The sequence below is a fragment of the Urocampus carinirostris genome, chromosome 3 (assembly GCF_059441175.1).
Source record: "Urocampus carinirostris isolate Australia breed hairy pipefish chromosome 3, RoL_Ucar_1.0, whole genome shotgun sequence".
Taxonomy (NCBI): Eukaryota; Metazoa; Chordata; class Actinopteri; order Syngnathiformes; family Syngnathidae; genus Urocampus; species Urocampus carinirostris.
In genome coordinates this window covers 23,299,418-23,320,033 of record NC_142351.1, presented here as the reverse complement: position 1 = coordinate 23,320,033, position 20,616 = coordinate 23,299,418, and the positions used below count along the sequence as shown (strand labels likewise).

The window sequence follows — 20,616 nt, the reverse complement described above, 5'->3', positions numbered from 1 at the left end:
ATTGTGCATAGGTGTGTGCCACATCAACGGCACCATGTGTGATCTGACAAGTGGATTACTTGTTTACTTCCAAACTTTTCATTAGTGGTCTTTTCAAACTCCTGTTATACCATTAGGCACACATTGTACATATTATTCCTGCAATAGAGTGCGCATTTTGGACTCCAGTAGAGTGCAGACCGTGTGATTATTTTTTTTTAATTTAAAACTGTGACTACTCCAGGGTCCAGGCCTGCCTTTTCCTTTGTGTGTGTTGAGTACAGCTATGTAATGTAGACCTATTAATGATCATAGGAGTAACATTTTGCATTTGGAATGTAGCTGTTTTGGGATTTTTAGCCGTTGCTAGCGTCACATTAATCAAGTGACCCAGATGACAAAGTTGTTGAACAAAGTGCCATACCTCTAGTATTGTATTTTTACAATATTCTGTGCTCAAAGACTGAATTTGGTTAGGGCTCAAACATAGTTTTGTTTACTTCATCATAGTTCATGTTTTAGTTCGTATACTGTCTGTTTTTATCTTGAATTTAGATGATGTGATTTGAATGAAATTGTTGTCTTGTGCAATACTTCATAGTTTAGAGTTGTGTTTAAGGGTTTCTGTACTTGTCCCTACTGTGAACATTTTCAAGAAGGCAGCTGGTAAGAATAATCCTTCTCTAAAAATGGATTATTCTTTCATACTAAGCACACTTGTTGCAGGGGCAGCAATGCTGACTGCTTTGAGCGCCTCTCCTAATGGAGCACTTTCATATGTTCTAAGCTGTCTTTTTGGTTGTGGAGAGCTATGATTATTTTAAAATAAGTATTTAAAATTAGAGATGCACGACTAGGAGTTAGTGGGGGGGAAATAACCTTTATAATGTATTTTTTGATAGGTCTAGCCCATTCACATTGGTTAGTGACGGGGATTTTCCGATCTTTATATCGTTTCAACTTTTCAGACAAAGCAGTCCCCAATCAAACATGAACCCATTGGCTCGTAATTATTTATTTTGTCTGCTTGGCGTCCGGCATGCTGCCACACACATATAGTGTGTGTGCCCTTTCCTCTTCAGTCAGATTACCAAACCTGCTTGAGTTTCCATTGTGGTGTGGTGTTGCCATAATGAAGAATGTGTTTAGACACAGATTTTTGTTATCCATATACTTCTAAACAAGGGCAGAGTGATAATATCCGACAACTAGTCATTAAATTGCTTTCTAAATTCCTCCTTCTGTATGACCTTTTCCTTTTGCTTGATCTGATACATTTGTTAACACGTCATGCTTTGTAATGCAACTATTTTTGGCACATTTTCTGTTTTTTGGGGGGTACAAACCCTTCACTTTTCCACTTTGGCGTTTGCCAAAAAATGCATGTTTAACAGATGAGTGCCATTTCTGTTATTCAGGTTCTTTCTTGCTCACTTTGTCACTCACTCACTGCTCAAGGCTTGAAGTGTTTCCAGAATGTTTGAAAAAGCTTCCTGATGCTAATGCATAGCATCACAATCATTTGTATACTTTTCTGTTATTTCCCACTGCTGTTTCACAATTCGGAACCTTTTGATCTATGTTTCCTCACTTTGCACATGAGTGGCAAAACAAAGTTGCCTCAACTCCAGTGTTTAGGAAGGCGTCGGGGGATACAGTACATCTAAATTTACATTTGACGCACAATGTGTTGAGTGCAAACATGTTTAAACCTCACAGAACGTTTTCATTTGTTGGTGTGAGAATTTATTTTTATTTTTTTATTTTAGAGAAAGGGCATCCTATCAAGTTGGAGTTGAGTCTTTGTCTTCTCTCTCATCAAAAAGTCCATACATCAACATCAATATTGTATGCTGTAAATACGACACCAGCTAGATTGTGACATAATAGATTGTGATTTTGTATGTTTTTTAGATAATCAGAGGCGAATTTGCTCCTGTAAATGTCACTTGTATTGTTTCCTAGGCATGATATAACTTACATGACATAACTTTTTTTTTTGTGAAATTTAAACCTACACTGGCGGTAATTGCTAGATGTGTTAAGGCGAATAGAACTGTTTTTGGAAGGTATATTCTTTTATCTTCGACTCATACGCACTGCATATGCGGGTTGAAAACACTCTGGGTTTCCTCCTTTTCACGTTTATCAACACGTGTCACTTATTTTATTTACAACTCTAAATCCAAATCTGCTTGTTTTACTGTTCTTTCATCTGTCTTTAACACTGTAACATTTTCCTGCACTTGCACCAATAAAAAAATCTAATGAAACATGTGCATGATTTGGTAAAACAGGAATTGGGAATTTCCATCCTTGGGTCCAGAACATGGACTGAAAAGCCGTCCTTCCCCCACAACTGCAGTTTTGTGCTGCTCATCCATTGTGTGCATGTGCCATGCTTGTCAGCTCCTGCACTATTTTGACTTGCTTGTGTTTGTGTATATTTTGGAGCACACTGGTCACTTATTACGGACTCGGTGGTTTTCCACCAGCATGTGGATTGACGGAACATTGCACCAGGGCAAGTATGATGTCATAATTGTGTAGTTAGTGATTGTAGTGTACAGTCATGTTTATAGTAAGACTCAAATCCTGCTACAGCAATTAAGTATAGGCTGTAGTCCTTTTTTTTTAAGCCTGAGCTTGCAACTCACCCAGTTCCCTTACTAACACGTGAATTGTTTTGCTTCTCTCATCGTGAAACTCATTGCCATGTTGATCAGATTTAAAAGGGTATGACATGCACAAAGTGGCAGTGAATTTCTAGACAGTATTCACACTTTTTGTTGAACCAATTTCACCCAACCACCATGTGTGTATCCTCCTTCCTTGACGACCATCAAATTTCACACCCCTTGGTCTTCCTTTCCATTGACCCTTCCTCATTCTCTCCTCCAGGAAGTCCTGAAACTGAAGCTTCGCCACTAGAATGTCTCTCGCCAGAGGTACACGCTAACAGCATTTCAAAAGGAGGAATTCCGGTTGGCTTTGTGGTTCCAAGTCAGCTCTCACCTCTCCCTAGCCCTTTGCTCGCTGACGCCGGATATGTTCGGAACGAAGATGAGGACGAGGCCAGGAGGAAGGTTTGGTCTTGTTTAATGAGAACATTTTTGGGAGCCAGATGATTTCATGCCGCCTTTTTGTGTCCAGAAGTTTCCCACAGATAAGGCCTATTTTATCGCAAAGGAACTGTTGACCACCGAGAGGACCTACCTCAAGGAGCTGCAGGTCATCACAGAGGTCAGGCGGCCAATGAAAAAAATAATTGTTGTTCAACTGGGGGATCAATTTGCTCATATTAAATACATTATTTTTAAATGTGTCTGTAAAAACTAAAACAAAAAAATGTATATTAACATAAAAGTTATCTAAAAAAAATTTTCACTTTTTTTCTTAATCTCAGTGTTTCCTTTTGTGTGGGGGCAACCACACGTGTAGTTATGGTTAGTTAGCTGAAATGTCTTCCTGCAGCCATTTCCTGCCATCCCCAACAATCTGGATGAGTCTCCCTCAGGTCCAGTTCCTCACTTGGTTAATCTGTGCCTCGCCATAATTGTACAGTGGAACCTTGCTAGTTTGCGGTTCCACTTTTGTGGGTTCAGAGCTTCGCGGGTCTAGAAAATATTCAAAAATTAAAAATGTTAGAAAATTAATAATAATGAAAAATATTAAATTAAAATTAGAAATTACATTATTTTACAAAATTTGAAAACAAAATATTCAATTAGAATTAGTAATTGCATCATTTTACAAAACTTTAAAACGCAAAGAAATGCATGTATACGCTAAGCATCAAGGGCATAAACGCAAGCTGATTGGCAGCTAGCTAATTGTAGTGTTTGCTTGTTTTTGAAAGCTCATAACGATAATTGGTTGTTCGAAAGTAAATTGTTCGGTAGAACAGTGTTCTAGACCCTTAATTGTTATTGTAAACAGACAACATATTTTACAGTTTTTTGTTTTTTTTATTATAACATGAATTTCACTCTCTCTCTCTCTCTACCCGTATTCTATATGGTGTACTGTATACAGGGGGGTATACTGTATACTTGTATACGTTTTTTTAAGCATTTTTGAAGGGGCGCCACGGATTTTCAGTTTTCGCGGGTGGTCTCAGTCCCCATTAACTGCGATAACCGAGACTTCACTGTATTTATTTATGTTATTTATGTATTAGGTATTCCAGGCTATTAGATGAGGGGAAAGGAGGGGATGTTTTTTGTATCGCACACTGAGTTTTATACAACAATTTGAGTTGTAATTCATTACCCATTAAGTGCTTTACAAATTTTGATTGATTGATTGCTTGTACATGTTTAGAACAAGAAGATGCACTTGAAAAGGTCACTGCATTTATACATTGTTTTCCCCCTTTTTAAACCTGAACCTTTTGCATTGTAAAACAGAATTTACACAAACTAATTTCCAGATAGCTATTTATAAGATTGGGGACCACCTGTAAATCAAATATTGAAGTTTCAGGGCACGACGTCTGTAAACCTACCTACACTCAAAAAAATTAAATGCTAGTGTTTTAAGTACAATTTTTCTTGTTATCCTAAATTTTTACGTTAATATTCTTGAAAATGAGAAAAGGAATAATTAAAATGAGCAAGGTTATTTATTATCTGGCTTCTATTATCTACTATTTGACATTTAAAAGTATTTATTTCTTACTTGATAAGTAAAAAAGTTAGAAAAGCGAAAAATGAGTAAATAAGAGTTCTTAGAATTAGCACATATTCTGACAGTAGGTCAGAAATTTGTTTCAATGTAGAGGATATAACTACAAATACTGCTGACTTTGGTTGGGCCATAAATGAATTCTAATCTGATCTTTTCGCTCAGTCAGCTGTGGCTTCCCATGGGTGGTTTCCAACCGCTTTCATATGGTTCTGAGGCGTGTGCTGAACGCTTTTTAAAACTTTTCAGTGTTTTCTTTGGCTGGAAGTACCTAACTTTTCAAATTCATACTACCCTCCCTTTCCTATCCATTGCCTATCTAAACTGTTTATGACAGCAGATGCCCTGACCCTTTTTTTGCTTTTTTTGTTTGTTTCCATTTTAGTCTTTCAAACGTATTGCAGAGAAAGACGAAGATGCATTTCCGGTCACTCTTCAGAACCTCATCTCTGAAAATTATGATCCAATCCACAAGTTCCACCAAGGCTTTCTCAAGGAAGTGGAACAGAGACTGGCACAATGGTCAGCGTCCTCATTAAGCATCCATGCAATGTGTTAAAAAGTATAGTAGAACATAATAGAGAGTGCTGGTTTGATATTTGTACTACAGTCTTTTACATATGAAATTATGACATTTAATAAAACCCCTTCAAATATATTTAACGAGGGGTCAGAAACCTATTTTTAACCACAGACTGGTTTAATGTGAGACAATATTTTCACAGTTTGGCCCATGGTCCGCATTAAACATGTCTGTACTTTTTCATTTATAATGGTAATGTTGATGACAATGACACAAATAGTAACGAATATAGAAATAATAATAAGAATTAAAAAATTATAAATTATAAACGTGGTTTAACTGTGTGCCTGCCCTTAAAACCATACTGACTTAAGTTCAAATAGACTTCCTCTAATGCCCCTATTCACATTTTGTGTTACAGTAGGGATGTTAAAAAAACAATAGTAGACAAAAAATAATCAAACCTATTTTTTCTTTCTGTGGGCCTATGACAAATAAACCACAGCCCGGTACTGGACCTCAGCCTTGGACTTGTATCTTGTGATTTTAAGCCTTTTCACACTAAAGCATATACATTAAGACAATTATATTTTGGTGCAGGGGTAATATCTTTTCTTAAAAAAATAGTAGTTATTTTGGTGGAGAGTGGTTTCACCTGTTAATTAGACGCCTTGTTCATAAATACCATGCCTTTCCCAAGAAAAGGAACCTGTCCTATGCTCTGCGAGACTCACGGGGTTTTCATAGACCAGAGACTCTGTCATACTGTTTTATTTCTTTTGGAGAAGAAGCATCTGATTTTTGTATTTCTTCTCTGTTATATTCCAGACATTTCACAGCCAATTTTTTCAAATGCACTTAATTAATGCTAACAGTAGTTGAGAAGACAATCTTGCAATGAAGGATCCCCAAAGTTGTAGTATAAAGTTCTTTACACAAAATAAGAGGGTGCACTCTTTGGAGTGCAAGAATATGGTAAAATCCCCACAGAGGGATGTTGGCACAATACACTATTATGACTGTGTTTTGGGTGAGGAATTTGCATTTTAAAATCGCCTGAAATCTCCTAAAGTTTTGAAATGTTGATTGTCTCTTTCAAAGCTAATCCAAGCTTTTTAAAAACACATTTTAGATTGCATCTAAGCACCTCTTTTCGCGCTTTCACTCGTTCACCTTCAAAATATGACCAAAACTACAATTCCAGTTAAGATTTACTGTAAAATGGAGCAACGAAATGTAGACATAAGCGCAGCTTTTATGATAAATGAATGGAGGGGCACTGTTTATGAATGACATTTTAAAAAAAAAGCTTGCTCTGTTTATGGTTGATTTAAATGTGAAAATGTGCACACTTATGGATTAAATTTAAAAGCCGTTGCCGTTAACATCCTTTTTTTCCTCTCTCAGGGAGGGTCGATCCAATGCACACATCAAGGGCGATTATCAGCGAATTGGCGATGTTCTTTTGAAAAACATCCAGAGTCTGAAGGTACTGAAACAATAACAGGGCTATTCCTGCACTTTTCAAATTAAATTAACTTTTGTGTTCTTAACTCCTTTGTGACACGTACAGCAACTGACGACTCACCTACAGAAACATTCAGAATGCCTGGTAGAGCTGGAACGAACGTGTCGGTAAGTGTTGTTTTAGATCACTCGAAAGAAAGTTTATACTTTTAACATTTCAAGGTTTTTGCAACTAATGTAATTGAGAGCAATCATATACATGTTTTCTCATGTAGCCCTGAACGAGGAATGTCATTCTATTGGACTGATATTACCATAATTTCAATGCACTAATGGTTAGGATCTTAAATGTATACATGCCATTGTAATTTTGATTTTTAATCAAACTTCAGTAACACTCATAAGAACAACCTCTTTTCGCCAATCTGTGACAAGTACTGAAAGAAGTATGCACTTGTTGGTCTTGGAGAAGTGATCTGCAGTTTGTTTAGTGTCAAACTAGAAAACAAATATTTCTATTGAGATAATTTTTAGATATGTTTGACCGCAGCTAAATGTAACCAAAACATTTACTGTTGTATTGAACGGTATGAATTGAGACCCTCGTCCATCTTTGTGTCTCAGGTCCAGTCGGAAGGCAGAGACTCTGTGTGGAGAACTGGAGCAGCAGAAGGTGTGCTACCTCCCTTTTAACATCTTCCTCCTAAGGCCTCTCCACCGCCTGCTCCACTACAAACTCATCCTGGAGAGGCTTTGCAAGCACTACCCGCCTACCCACGAAGACTTCAGGGACTCCAGAGGTGATGAGTCCGACCCCACTTCTTCGCAATTACATGAAAAGTGTAAAACATATATGTAATATTCAGATTTCAGATTCAGATCTACTTTATTGTCATTCTAGTACACGTGTATACAGAACGAAATGTCGATACATCTGACCCGCACAGTTTCCTTGAATGTACAGATATAAATAAAATGTTGTATTGAGTTGGAGTATTTAGTACTAATAATATACTAAATAATTATGGCTATGTATAGTATTTTACAGTAGCACAAATAGTGCAAGAGGAGCAGCTAACCAGATGTGCAAAATGGGCAGTCAGGTAAACAAGTCAGGTAAACAGTAACAATAACACTGTTATAATAACGCTGTAAGTACCATAGTGCAGAGAAACAGATGTGCAAGGAGTGGCTAGCTATAAAGAACTGCCAGTAGTGCAAAAAGTCAAACAAAACCAACAGATGTACAGATTAGCAGCGGTTTAGGTTTACTATGTGTTTGATTGACCATTTAACAGTCTAATGGCCAGGGGGACAAGACTATTGTGGAACCTGGTGGTCCTGCACCGCACACTGCAGTACCTCTTCCCAGAGGCTAGCAGAGTGAACAGTCCATGATGGGGGTGAGAGGGGTCACTGATAATGTTCTTAGCTTGGGATAGGCAGCGCTTCTGGCCAATGTCCTGAATGGAGGGGAGAGAAGTCCCGATGATTTTCTCTGCTGTCCTCGTCACCCTCCTCACACTACCCCAGTCAGAAGCGCTGCAGCCTCCACAGATGCAGCCGCCATTTTATGATACTATTATTATCTACTATAATTCCACCCATTCATTTTATGATACTATTATTATCTACTATAATTCCACCCATTCAATTTTTTATTTTGAACATTTTAAGGAAATTTACTATATTGAGATAAGAACTACAGTATAAGTTACAGTATTTTTTCATATATTACCGCTGTGCATTTTAAACACTTGCGGTATATAGTAGTGCAATGATCAAAGAGTTGAAAAATGTTTCTGACAACAATCATATTACATTGTATGCAACGGGAATCAGACCTGCGGTGAGAGCACCAAAACCTAACTCAGGATTCCTGCGGATCCTTGAAAAGTCTTAAAAGGCATTGAAATCCATCCATCCATTATTTGCGACGGCTTATCCTCAGAAGGGTCGCAGGGGTGCTGGAGCCCATCCCAGCTATATTCGGGCAGTGGGCAGGGGACACCCTGAACTGGTTGCCAGCCAATCGCAGGGCACACAGAGACAGACAACTCACTCGCTCATTCGCACCCAGGGACAATTCAGACCGTCCAATTAACCTGATATGCATGCTTTTGGAATGTGGGAGGAAACCGGAGTGGCGGGAGGAAACCCACGCAAGCACGGGGAGACCATGCAAACTTCACACAGGATGGTTCGATCTCATGACCTTAGAACTGTGCCGCTAACCACTGCTCCGCCGTGCTGGCATTGAAATCATCATTCTAAAAATAAGGCCTTAATTGACATTAAAATGTCTTAAATCCATTTTTATAAGTATTAGAAAGGTGAACACATTAATAAGATTTATATTTGTTTGAACTAAAAAGATTTTGCAACATTTATCAATTGTCTTTTTTTAATAATTCACTGATTTACTTCAGTCAAAACGGTGATGTAGTTTCAGTCAGACGCAAATCTTCTACAGATATTAAATTTCTCATTTTAACAGTAATTCCATTCACATGTTTCTCCTACTTCTTTTCTGCCCGCTGCAGCTGCCCTGGCGGACATCACAGAGTTGGTGCTGCAGCTGCAAGGCACAATGATGAAGATGGAGAACTTTCAAAAGCTTCTCGAGCTAAAGAAAGATTTGACTGGCATTGACATTCTGGCCATCCCTGGCAGGGTTTGACATTTTGGTTTATAAAAGATGAATCGCTTCCTTTGTTCTCTGCATGAATGCCTGTTTTTGTTGGGTTGACAGGAGTTCATCAGACTTGGATGCCTCAGTAAACTCTCCGGGAAAGGCTTGCAACAGAGAATGTTTTTCCTGGTATGATGCTTCGGTCATTTTCAACTGTATCTATTTTCAAAATGAATATTTGCACAGTTTTTGCATCCTCTCTAGTTCAGCGATTCCTTGGTGTACACTAGTCGGGGGATGACTCCCACCAACCAGTTCAAAGTTCATGGCCAGCTACCTCTCTACGGAATGACGGTATTCCACGCTTTTGATGAGAATAATATTCTTGAAATGGAGCTTTATTTTAGAGTAGTAGTTGATCTGTTTTGATTTTTGGAAACCTGATGCTATTCTAAACCCAGAAAAAATATCAGCTCAAGATGCTTTCAGGTGATACAATGTTTGTGTTTTTGCAGATTACAGAAAGTGAAGAGGAGTGGGGAGTCCCTCATTCTTTTACCCTGTTTGGACAGCGACAGTCACTCGTGGTGGCAGCCAGGTACTGTGCAGCACATATTGATATAGCTTTCATCGCTTCAAGACTCTATGAATGAAATAGTGTTTTAATGAATAAAGTTGCTAAATTCCATCAATGTTATCTAACTCAAGGGGTGGCCATTTTTCAGTTTGTCAGGTAACAACCAATCACAACTCGCCTTAAAAATCCTGGTTAGTCGTGATTAGTTGTTACTGTGTATTTTGCTGCTCAACTCATTTTCCGCGAACCTATTATTCTTTGTTCTCAGCTGTGCTGCTGAGATGGAGCGATGGCTAGAAGACATCAGGATGGCTATTGACTTAGCTGAGCAGAGCAACACCCCTCACATGGACCTTCTATCCACAAGCCCCTCTGATAATAATAGTAAGGCCATACCAGGCCCTTTCGGATGGTTTGGTACTCTCAGGACTTGCGCAGAAATCATTGTTGTACATCTTTGGCGGGGTATTAAAAGATTTTACCATTTATTTTCAAATAAGATAAAGCTGCTAACGAGTGAGTGCCATACTTTCCACCACTAGATGGCTGCTATTGAATTTCACTGAGAGTGCAGTAGTATTGCCGTATGTACCGAATTTTGCGGACTATAAGGAGCAACAAAAAAAGCTTTTTGGCTGGAAATTTAAAAGTGTGCCTTGTAATCAATCTGGTGCGCTTTATATACACCCCGAAATACTGTGGATAAAATTAGAAATCCATTAATAAGTGTGCGTTGCTAACAGTATACTACCGTATTTGTGCAATGATTGATCGATTTAAACACATAGCTGACCAAAACTATAAAAGATGGGAACCAAACCCAGATCGTAGCGTTAAAAGTGCTGCCATTTAACCACAAGACCACTTGTGATACGGATAACATATGAAATGGCATTATATTTTATCTCATTATCACACTACTTTTATTCATGTCGCTAGAAACGAATTTTAGGGAATAGAGTATAAAGTAAGTTGTTCTAAAAGATATGAATAAACACAATGTCTGATTCATCATCAGATACACTCAAAATAATTTAACTCATTGCTTTTTTGTGTTTATATCTTTCTGGACAAATTTATTTTTTTCGCCATTCTCTATTCGTTTCTGGCACCCTGAGTGAAAATAGTGTGACAATGAAATAAAAGCTAATGCCTTTTCATATGTTATCTGTATGGTGGTCTAGTGGTTATGTTTCTGCGCTCTTATCGACCCAAGTTGGATGCCTGTGGCATGCAATGTTTTGCGATTTTGTCAACTGATCAATCATTGCACTAATATATACCGTGAGTGTAAAACATGTGCAGCGGTAGGTCTTACTTTAGTTTTAAATTAACACGCCTTATAGTCTATTGTGCCTTTATATATGAGAAATTTATGACAAAATACTATTTTTGTGGGGTGCGCCTTATAATCCAGTGTGCATTACAGCGTGAAAAATACGGTACTCGCTGAAGCAGAAAGACTGGCTGAATCAAATATGTCATTTTTTTTAACTCTGATTGCCACACCTACAAAACATTTGAGCTACCTAGCCATTTTTTCAATTTTGAAATAATTTGTGTGTTTTTTGTGGAGGGGATTTTTCTAAAGAGAATCCCACATAACATTCTAAACTTATATCAATCTTACAAAAAAATGGTAATTTAAAAATTATAATTTTTATCTTGTTTGGATACAAAATATAATGTTCAAACATGTATTACAGCACACAATAATATTGTGTTTAGTATAGATAGATAGATAGATAGATAGATAGATAGATACTTTGTTCATCCCCGAAGGGAAATTCACATTTCCAGCAGCATCCCTGAGCTGAGAACAATCGAGAACAATCGAAAATAACACGGGAGCTGCTGGAGTGGCTGCCATTCGTGACGGCGCCGGAAGAAAAGATTCAATTTGAATCATTTACAAACAAACAAACAATTGAATCATGTACAAACAAACAAACAAAATATTCATGTTTCAATAAGTGGAGTGTTAATAAAATATTTCTGATACTGATATAACCAGATAAGACTAATTTTAAGTTACCTGTCCAAATGAATGTTGTGCCATCTCACCTTTCCCACTCTCTCTCCTGCAGTTGACTTGCTGCTGCTCGCCCCTGAAACTAATACTTACCTCTTTGTGTATTGCCTGCATATGGCGACACCCTCTTTCAGCTTGTCTGTCAGAACCTTGATCTCCTCCTAAAATGCTTAATTACTCGTATGCAATAGTATAACTGTTTCGAGCAGTGAAATACAGAAATGACAGCATCAACATCAAGTATTTTAGGCTGGATAAGGCAAACACAATACTTGTAAAGTAGACCTTGCGTATTATGGCAGTACTTTGGTGATGCACCAATATTTAAAGAGAATGCCCGTCAAATGTACATTGACCGGTAGTACAATGAGCCCTCTCTGTAATGTCCGTCATAGACTTTTGGCCGTCATAGACTTTCTGGACTGGTTTGCAGGCTGGGGGCGTCGTTGATGTCATGCACTTTCTGGACATTTTCAACATCTTAACTAATGTTTACTATTATGTGTACAGTAATGCTAATTGTAATTCACCCTGGTCAATCCTTGAAGGGGGATTACCACATGTGAGGTCCTTTCTCAAGGTTTCTCTTTTCTCCTCACCCTGAGGTTTTTGAGTTGTTCCTTGCCCGCATGCTGGTTTAAGATCAGGTAATTGTGTTATTTTGTAATTGAAAATCTGTGCAGTCCTTTGAGAAATTTTTTGATTAAGGGCTATATAAATAAATGTGACTTGACTTAATGCAGTTTTTGGTTGCTTCACAGATTTGCAAGGGAAGTTTCAACATTTTATACTGAAAGAAATTAAGGTCATTCCTTAAAGAAAAAAAAATACTTGTTATACAAATGCTTGGGCCTTTAAAAATATTCAGTTTTTTTATTTAAATTAATTTTACGGTATTTACAGTACTTGTATGACAATTGTAAAAAGTAAAGGTTTCGCTACAACGGGTCAGGTGTATCGACATTTCGTTCTGTGTACATTGTTACAAAGAATGACAATACAAAGGAAATTATTATTATTATTATTATTATTATTTTTACTTCACATGTTTTAATTATCACAGGTACATTTTTAAACGTAATCCCTGCAATAGATGAGGGATCACCATACTAACATATGATTAAAAAATAGTTTATATAGGTTTCATCTGATTTGCATGGCTTTAACAAAACAAAAGTATTCATGGGGTAGGGGAAACAAAGGAATCATTGTCTGTTGTCCGTTGTTCCCCAGAGATGCTGCAGGAGGGCGAGCACGAGTCAGAAGAAGAGCTCTGTGGCTCGCGCTCGTCTTTGGAGCGCCAGGCTCCGCGCGGGAACACCACACTTCACGTGTGCTGGCACCGCAACACCAGCGTGTCCATGGTGGACTTTAGTATTGCCGTGGAGGTACAGAACTTTATTTTCTGGTGATCTCGTATGTCGTATGCATCCCACCAATTATGTCAAATAATTTCATCATGTGTGTACACACACAACACTACATGTTAAATATAATTTTAGATGTGTGCAGATAAACATGTTTGAATTGTGTTGAACCTGTTTCATACTGGGCAGCACGGCGACGCAGTGGTTAATGCGTGCTCGGCACAGTTCTGAGGTCATGAGATCGAACCTCCTGTGTTGAGTTTGCATGTTCTCCCTGTGCTTGCATGGGTTTCCCCCGGGCATTCCGGTTTCCTCCGGGCATTCCGGTTTCCTCCCACATTTTGTATTATTTACTGCCTCCTAGTGGTAAAGAAAACTTCATACATTAAACAATAAATATTGATTTGAATACTAAGCAAAAATACATGAACTATATAATTGTGCATCTCTTCAAATACTATTTTGTCAAGAATGCCCACTGCCCAAAGATAGCTGGGATGGGCTCCAGCACCCCCGCGACCCTACTGAGGATAAGCGGTGCAGATAATGCATGAATGGATGGATGTTGCATACTTTAAAAAAAAACGCTAGTATCAAAAATCTAATATTCGATTCCTGTGTTTGAAGTGATTGAAATATATGTCATGCAAGGCTCTGTAAATAAGCATGTGCAATGTTCAGCATAATTTCTCCCGCTGCAGTTCTGTTTAACTTGAGATTGATCGATGATGCTTCTACTTTTCTTCCAGAATCAACTCTCAGGGAACCTGCTGAGAAAGTTCAAAAACAGTAATGGTTGGCAGAAACTTTGGGTAGTCTTCACCAACTTCAGCCTGTTTTTCTACAAGTCGCACCAGGTTTGAGAAATGAAAAGGACTATTTATGAGAGTTTTTTGTTGTTATTCATGCTCGAGGGAAGACTTCAGATAGAATATAATTGAAAGATCTCAAATGTACTATGAAATGAAAATCTGACATCCTAATGGTACAAGATTGTTTAAAATGAATTAAATGACCACAGTGCAAAATAAGTTATGGGTAATACTTTAAAAATATATCACTGAATCATCCGTTGTCATTTAGTTGCCAGTTTTAAACAGTGAGCTGAGAAATAAGGTTCCTTGAATTAGATTAATTTCAACTAGTATTCTTGGGCAACACTGGCAATGAATGAATGGCACATTACAGACACAGACTAATCAAACTTTATCTGTAATAACCAAATGCACAAAACTAGCTAAGCAAGCCTCCCAGTTAACCTCACAGACATTGTAGCTGGACAAAAATTAACAAACATTATCCTTAATCCAAGTAATGAAACATTAACTCTGGCCCTGCTTAAAACGTTAATATCAGGACTTGCGACTCAAATATATGCTAACTTTGAATAAAGGTCACATTAATAATTTCTTTACAGGATGACTACCCGTTGGCCAGCCTGCCTTTGCTGGGTTACTCCGTCACCATCCCGTCCGAGTCTGAGAACATCCACAAGGATTACGTCTTCAAACTTCACTTCAAGTCCCACGTCTACTATTTCAGATCGGAGAGCGAGTACACGTTTGAGCGGTAAACAGTTGCATATGTAAAAATAGTCAAAAGGGTTTTTGGGAGATTTCTGGCAAAAGTGTGATTACAGGTTAACGTTCTGTGCTAAATTGTTTAACAATTGGAGTTCACATGCTAAAGCTGATTGGGAACCTGAATGCCAAAGTCAACCCCATTTTGTATTTTTGATAGGTAAGAAAATAATGACAGCTAATGTCTTTTATCAGATGGATGGAGGTGATCCGCAGTGCCACGTGTTCTTCTAGCCGCTCCCTGACAATCACCAAAAAAGACCTTTATTGACAGAACCTCGCTCCCAGATGAGAATCTGTAGTTTCAGCTGCTTTCAAGCCAAACACTTTCCAACAAAACACGCCAAATGATGCCACTTTGCACTAATTAGTATCTTCAAATAGTCTTCACTAATTTCTTTGCACAATCTTGGGAGGTTCGTCACCGCCACCATTCCATTTATTTTTCATCCATGTATTTCCTATTTCCAATCCCAGATGCCCCTACAACCATGCACTCTACAATCAGTCTTCTGAACATTTTCTGATATTTACAAGTGTTTTTAGTGTGCTAGTATAAAATGATGTCATGCACAGGTTAATGATGACAACTTCTATAACATGTTTATTTTATAAACGTTTATTTGTTGCGGTTGTGCCCCAATCAAAAAGAACACAACTTTCCTTCATTTTGCATTAACTTTTTTGTACAGTTTTTTGATACACTGTGAAACTATCTGCTTTGCTTGATTTTGTAATTCAATACCATTGTCTCGTTTAATTTGATAACCTTCCATTGGATGTCTTCTGCAAATCTGGCATTTTTATTCTAAGTAAATACAACACACTGCTTGTATTTCCCCAAAACAGTACAGATTATCTTCAGGAGTGTCTCATTATTACCTAGCCCAGGAGTCTCTAACATGAAGAGCACCGCGGGCAAGTTCTGAATATAGCTCACCAGTAAATGGGTCGTTGTGATTTTCTAGGAAATGAGATCTCTAACTGGCATGATGTTATGGTGGTTGACCAAGCTTATTTTAACTCCTAAAAAAATTACAAAATTAAAGTAATAGGAGCCTAGTACAATAGGAAAAACGCCATCAGCTTTAGTGGCGTGCGTACACGAGTCCGTGATCGCCATGGGAGTCGTAGTTTTCGTAGTGAGGTAGTGAAGGCCAGTCTGGTTTGTACGTGCTGGTGCTGTACACAAAGGCCTCGGTGACACTCCCTGTTGCGAGGCTCTCCTCGTCTTCGGCCTGCCCCAGAAACTCTTTCACCATCAGCGTCACAGCAGTTCGCTGGTACTGGGTAGGCGTTTTTTCAAAATCATCCAGATAATTTAACAAGCGCTCATCCACTCTGTAGAGCTCGCCGTTAACCTTGTGACCCCGACCTGGGAGGTTGAGGAGGAACGGAACGTTATATTCTCCAGCAATCACCAGTGGGAACGTCTCAGTGGTGACGGCAGAAGCAAGCAATTGCGCAGTTCCGAGACTCTGGTCCAACATGCGGAAATGGTTCGGTTGCCCCCTCTTCAGTGTGCCGTAGACAAATATTTGAGTCATGATTCGGAGAAAGGTGACTTCTGAAATCCACAATGTCCGTAAAGATAGCTGCTTCTGAAAAGTAAACATTTGTTTGTTTTTTAATCAAAAATGTTAATTATTACTATTATTTTTTGCATTTTCTTTTAATAAACTGTTTGCTCTGGGTGCAGTTGTCTAAGATTTCATTAAAGGGGCATTTTGTATTATTTAGTGCCTCCTAGTGGTAAAAAAAATCATACATTAAACAATAAATATTGATTTGAATACTAAGCAAAAATATATGAACTATATAATTGTGCATCTTTTCAACTACTATTATGTCAAGAATTTATATTTATTGTCGGCAGCAGCAGTAAGATGGCCGACAATTATTGTGAGGCTCATGTTATATGTCAAACAAATACAACTTTATCTACCTATGAGTATTTGGGAAAATGCATGTGTATATGCATTTCATGTAATTTTGAATATTATTTCAATCAATATTGTAGTTAATGAGTTGACCACAACGAGGCGCTAAAATTCACCCCTTTCCCTTTAAAATTGGCGATTGAACAGCCATAAGAAATACAAATGGAATCAAGTATCCACAAAAATGGAATATTTTTGCCTTTGTGCAGGGTATACACTGAAAGAAAATCTTACCATGGCCTGAGGTAAGTGCTCTGTTTAGCTTTTTTTTTGGGGTAGCTTACCTTGTTTTTCACTTAAATAAAAAAAAAAACATACATAAGATAAAAATCTAATTTTCTAGCATTGGGTAGATCGTTTTGCTATTTTGAAATGTTTTGTTCTTTACATATATTTTTTTAAAATGAGCTAAATTACTTGAATTCATTTTAATTTTTCCGTCTTTTTTTGTTTGTTTTATTTGTTTTTTCTTGAAAAATCGTGAATATAGTCTACTCTATCTGGTGTGAACTACCAATATTTTCATTCAACGATTTTGCAAAGAGGATCTTTTTATACTGGTTTGCGTCTCGACTTGTAAATGGGGTGTAATGGGTCTGAAGTCAGACCAGTTGAGCACTCATTTTCGGTTACACCACACAATACAGTGACATCTTAACTGTTGCACAATGTCTTTAAAAAGTATGATTGGAATAGTACAAAAATGTTCCAGATCATCAAACTTCAAACATGTTGCCCATCTTTTTCCGGATAAATATTTGTATTTTCTTAAATTGCATTTCTTTCATTTCGAAGGAGCAGTTGCTAAAACAATTGGCATTGTGTCTTTTAAATGACAACATAAAATGTGTTCAGGTAATATCTAGCTTCTTTTAACTCGTTGCTAGATTAATAATCATTCCGAATTCAAAATACCAAATTCAGATCATAAACACCAGTTTGAATTTGTGCGTGCACACTGCAAACCCTACATGAAAGGTTTCAATTAAATATTCCACCCACAAGTATGTTATTTGAGGGTTTTTTTTTTTAAACGTTTGCAATATTCTGTATTGCATTGTAGATTTAGGTTTCCAATAATGCAATTATTTTGGTTTTATGAAACACGAAGAGAACTCATAGACAAGGTCCTTATTCATTCATTGTAAGCTAGCAGGTTCTTGCAAGACTCAACCTGTTCGATTGTGGCAGCGATATATTTACCCGAGTAAGGCTCAGCTCCAAGCGCTTCTGTCGTGTCGCCCGCAGGAAGTTGCCAATGTGAGTGACCCACTTTCGAGTCCATGGGTCACCGATCACCGCAACATCGTATACTAAGCCGATCCCTCGTAAACACTGGCGATGGAATTTATTGTCTTTTCCCGCACTGGAACACGGGACATTGCCACCATATTGAATGTGGCGACGTTGATTATTCATTAGTGTCATGGACGTACTTTCATGTCATTCGTGTTTTGCATTCCAAAGAAACCTAATAATAATAATATTACCCCTGTCAGAAAATGACTCTTAAAATTAATTGATTATTAAAATATGTCAATAATTATTTTATCACCATCGCAGTTTTCTAGCTATCCATCTGCACCGCTTATCCTCAGCAGGGTCAAGGGGGTGCTGGAGCCCATACCAGTTATCTTCGGGCAGTGGACAGGGGACATCCTGAACTGGTTGCCAGCCAATCACAGGACACACAGAGACAGACAACTCATCTCATTCACACCTAGGGACTAGCCAATTACCCTGACATGGATGGGTTTTTTTGGAAAGTGGGATGAAACCGGGGTGCCTGAAAGAAACCCACGCAAGCACGGGGAGAATATGCTAACTCCACACAATAAGGCTGGTACCTGAGGCGTGTTCAGGAGAGTGAGTGATTGCTATCGCGAGCTATCGCTAGCTTCTGAACGGCCAGTGATTATTGAGCGCTCGCGTGCCCGAGTAATCACGGGAGAAAGACCGCTTACTTTGATTTCCAACATGGCGTCGACAGTGCAGAAGATGGAGGATCTCACCCTGACGAGTGCTGTTGGCGATGTAATATATCGTCTTACATTGCCTGGTAATGTTTGTGAACAATGCAAGACAGGTATGACCCTTCCACTGCGTTTAGGATAACCTTAACTGTGTCAATATGCGAACTGTCGCTCATATCAGCCAACTCGCTCAAAGCAAGCTGTAGAACGAAATCCATTGTACTGTCGTCGGCCATTTTGGATCAGTAAGGCAATCACAGTGAGCGATTACAAAACGTTCAGCAGTGCGCGGCAAGCGATTATCAAGAGACTACATGTCTGATCACTCTCCTGAACACGCCTCTGGATTTCATTTTATGACCTTACAACTGTGTCGCGAACGTGCTAACCACTCATCCACCGTGCCGCTTTTTTAGCTATACTGTATTGAGTTTATTATTTAATCATTACAGTATTACTTTAATAACATCACGTATTTAGTTGTTATAAATGCACTTATGTTCATTCACACATTTGAAGTATTTACTTGTGTCCTTTCTTTTCGTACTTTCCCAGCAAATGTCTTCTGATGCGTCAGCCTTATCTTATCACACAACCTTCAAAATCCAGTTTAGTGCAGTTTTATCAAGAGTCTCTTGTTTATATAGATCCGTTTTTTTTGTCTTGGAATATGAGTTCACAGGAGAGCTTGTTAGAGTTTCATTTTTACTCTTTGCATAATCCAGCCCTAAGAGGGGGGCTGAAACATTTGACGCGGCCTTTCTTGGGAGACGCGTCTCCATCGATTTGTGGGGAGTGCACTCTGATTTTAACTTTAGTTTGAAGCTGGAGGGAAGCAATACAGATGAGGACATTTATTATAAAGTCCGAACACTCGGTCTGGTCCAGGAAAAGAACACACGGCGAGACATCGGAATGTTTTTTCGTCTTCACGTGCAACTTCCAAATATTCTACGTGCTGACGCCATCCTCTGGCTGATATCATCATTGCAGCCTCTGTCAAGCTGCTCCTGTCACACTGGAAGGGGGATTACAACTTGTGAGGCCCCTTCTCAAGGTTTCTTATTTTCATAGGTTTAAGATCAGGGGATGGTGTAATTGTAATGCTCTGCATTTTGTGATCAAGATTCAAACGAATAAATGTGACTTGACACAGGTTGGTGTGCAGTGTACACGTTTTCTTGTAATTATTTTTTATGTGGCTATTTTAAAGCACATTTTGGCTGTTGACAAGAATACACGTAATTTGTAACCAAGTAGTTACTTTAGGAGTAATTCACTACTTTTGTGTTTCAGAAATCTGGAGGGTAACTGAGTTACACTCTAAATGAAGTAACTGTAACTAGTTACTTATTTTCAGTAACGCGCCCAATACTGGTAGCAGACATATATTGAATTACTGCACCCTTCGCTGTTGTAATGTCTAGAATGTACTGTTTAATGGATACACGCTCTAAACAGGCGCATAACACGGTCATTCTTTTCTGGTAACCAGGAAACGGTGTCCTGCCGAAACGGCCTGCCTTGTGGATGCGTCCCACCAATGCTTAGTGCGCATGCGTTGAAGGTGGACTGCGATTTCATACGTAGATTATTAATAATTTTAGTTTTGCTTTGGTTTTATTAGATTATTTCACTGCTTCAATTTTTTTCTGACGTCAATTTTAGGTCTGTTTTTCTATGGTAGCTTTTTAGGATAGTGTTTGTTGACTACAATTATTACCAACTGTATGTGTGCATGCCAACTCTCGTTATATGGCACGAGTAGAAGTTATTTTTGCAATAATTCAGAGTTTTAGTGTAGCTAATTGTACTGAATAATAAAGAAAACAACATTTTGCTGCTATGTTAGCCTACGGT

At 38.3% G+C, this 20,616-nt stretch overlaps 2 protein-coding genes across 3 annotated transcripts in view; one reads left to right on the top strand and one right to left on the bottom strand.

Moving 5' to 3' along the window:
* Positions 1–16,537, top strand: part of LOC148369213 (FERM, ARHGEF and pleckstrin domain-containing protein 1-like) — a 58,790-nt gene extending 42,253 nt beyond the window's left edge. For both annotated transcript variants that reach the window (XM_088331150.1, XM_088331149.1), the window contains exons 14-28: positions 2,881–3,065; positions 3,133–3,222; positions 5,051–5,187; positions 6,596–6,677; positions 6,762–6,823; positions 7,280–7,455; positions 9,199–9,329; positions 9,408–9,476; positions 9,552–9,641; positions 9,803–9,885; positions 10,133–10,248; positions 13,130–13,284; positions 14,013–14,120; positions 14,681–14,832; positions 15,039–16,537. In XM_088331150.1, coding sequence (XP_088187276.1) covers positions 2,881–3,065; positions 3,133–3,222; positions 5,051–5,187; positions 6,596–6,677; positions 6,762–6,823; positions 7,280–7,455; positions 9,199–9,329; positions 9,408–9,476; positions 9,552–9,641; positions 9,803–9,885; positions 10,133–10,248; positions 13,130–13,284; positions 14,013–14,120; positions 14,681–14,832; positions 15,039–15,114 — 1,712 coding nt within the window. In that variant the 3' untranslated portion in view covers positions 15,115–16,537. The remainder of the gene's footprint in view (positions 1–2,880; positions 3,066–3,132; positions 3,223–5,050; positions 5,188–6,595; positions 6,678–6,761; positions 6,824–7,279; positions 7,456–9,198; positions 9,330–9,407; positions 9,477–9,551; positions 9,642–9,802; positions 9,886–10,132; positions 10,249–13,129; positions 13,285–14,012; positions 14,121–14,680; positions 14,833–15,038) is intronic.
* LOC148369212 (gamma-glutamylaminecyclotransferase-like) lies at positions 15,445–18,180 on the bottom strand. The gene is made up of 2 exons (XM_088331153.1): positions 17,987–18,180; positions 15,445–16,444 (listed from the first exon to the last, which is right to left on the bottom strand). The coding sequence occupies exon 2, from the start codon at positions 16,388–16,390 to the stop codon at positions 15,932–15,934; it is 459 nt and encodes a 152-aa protein (XP_088187279.1). The 5' UTR covers positions 16,391–16,444; positions 17,987–18,180; the 3' UTR covers positions 15,445–15,931.
* Between the last annotated feature and the right edge of the window lie 2,436 nt (positions 18,181–20,616).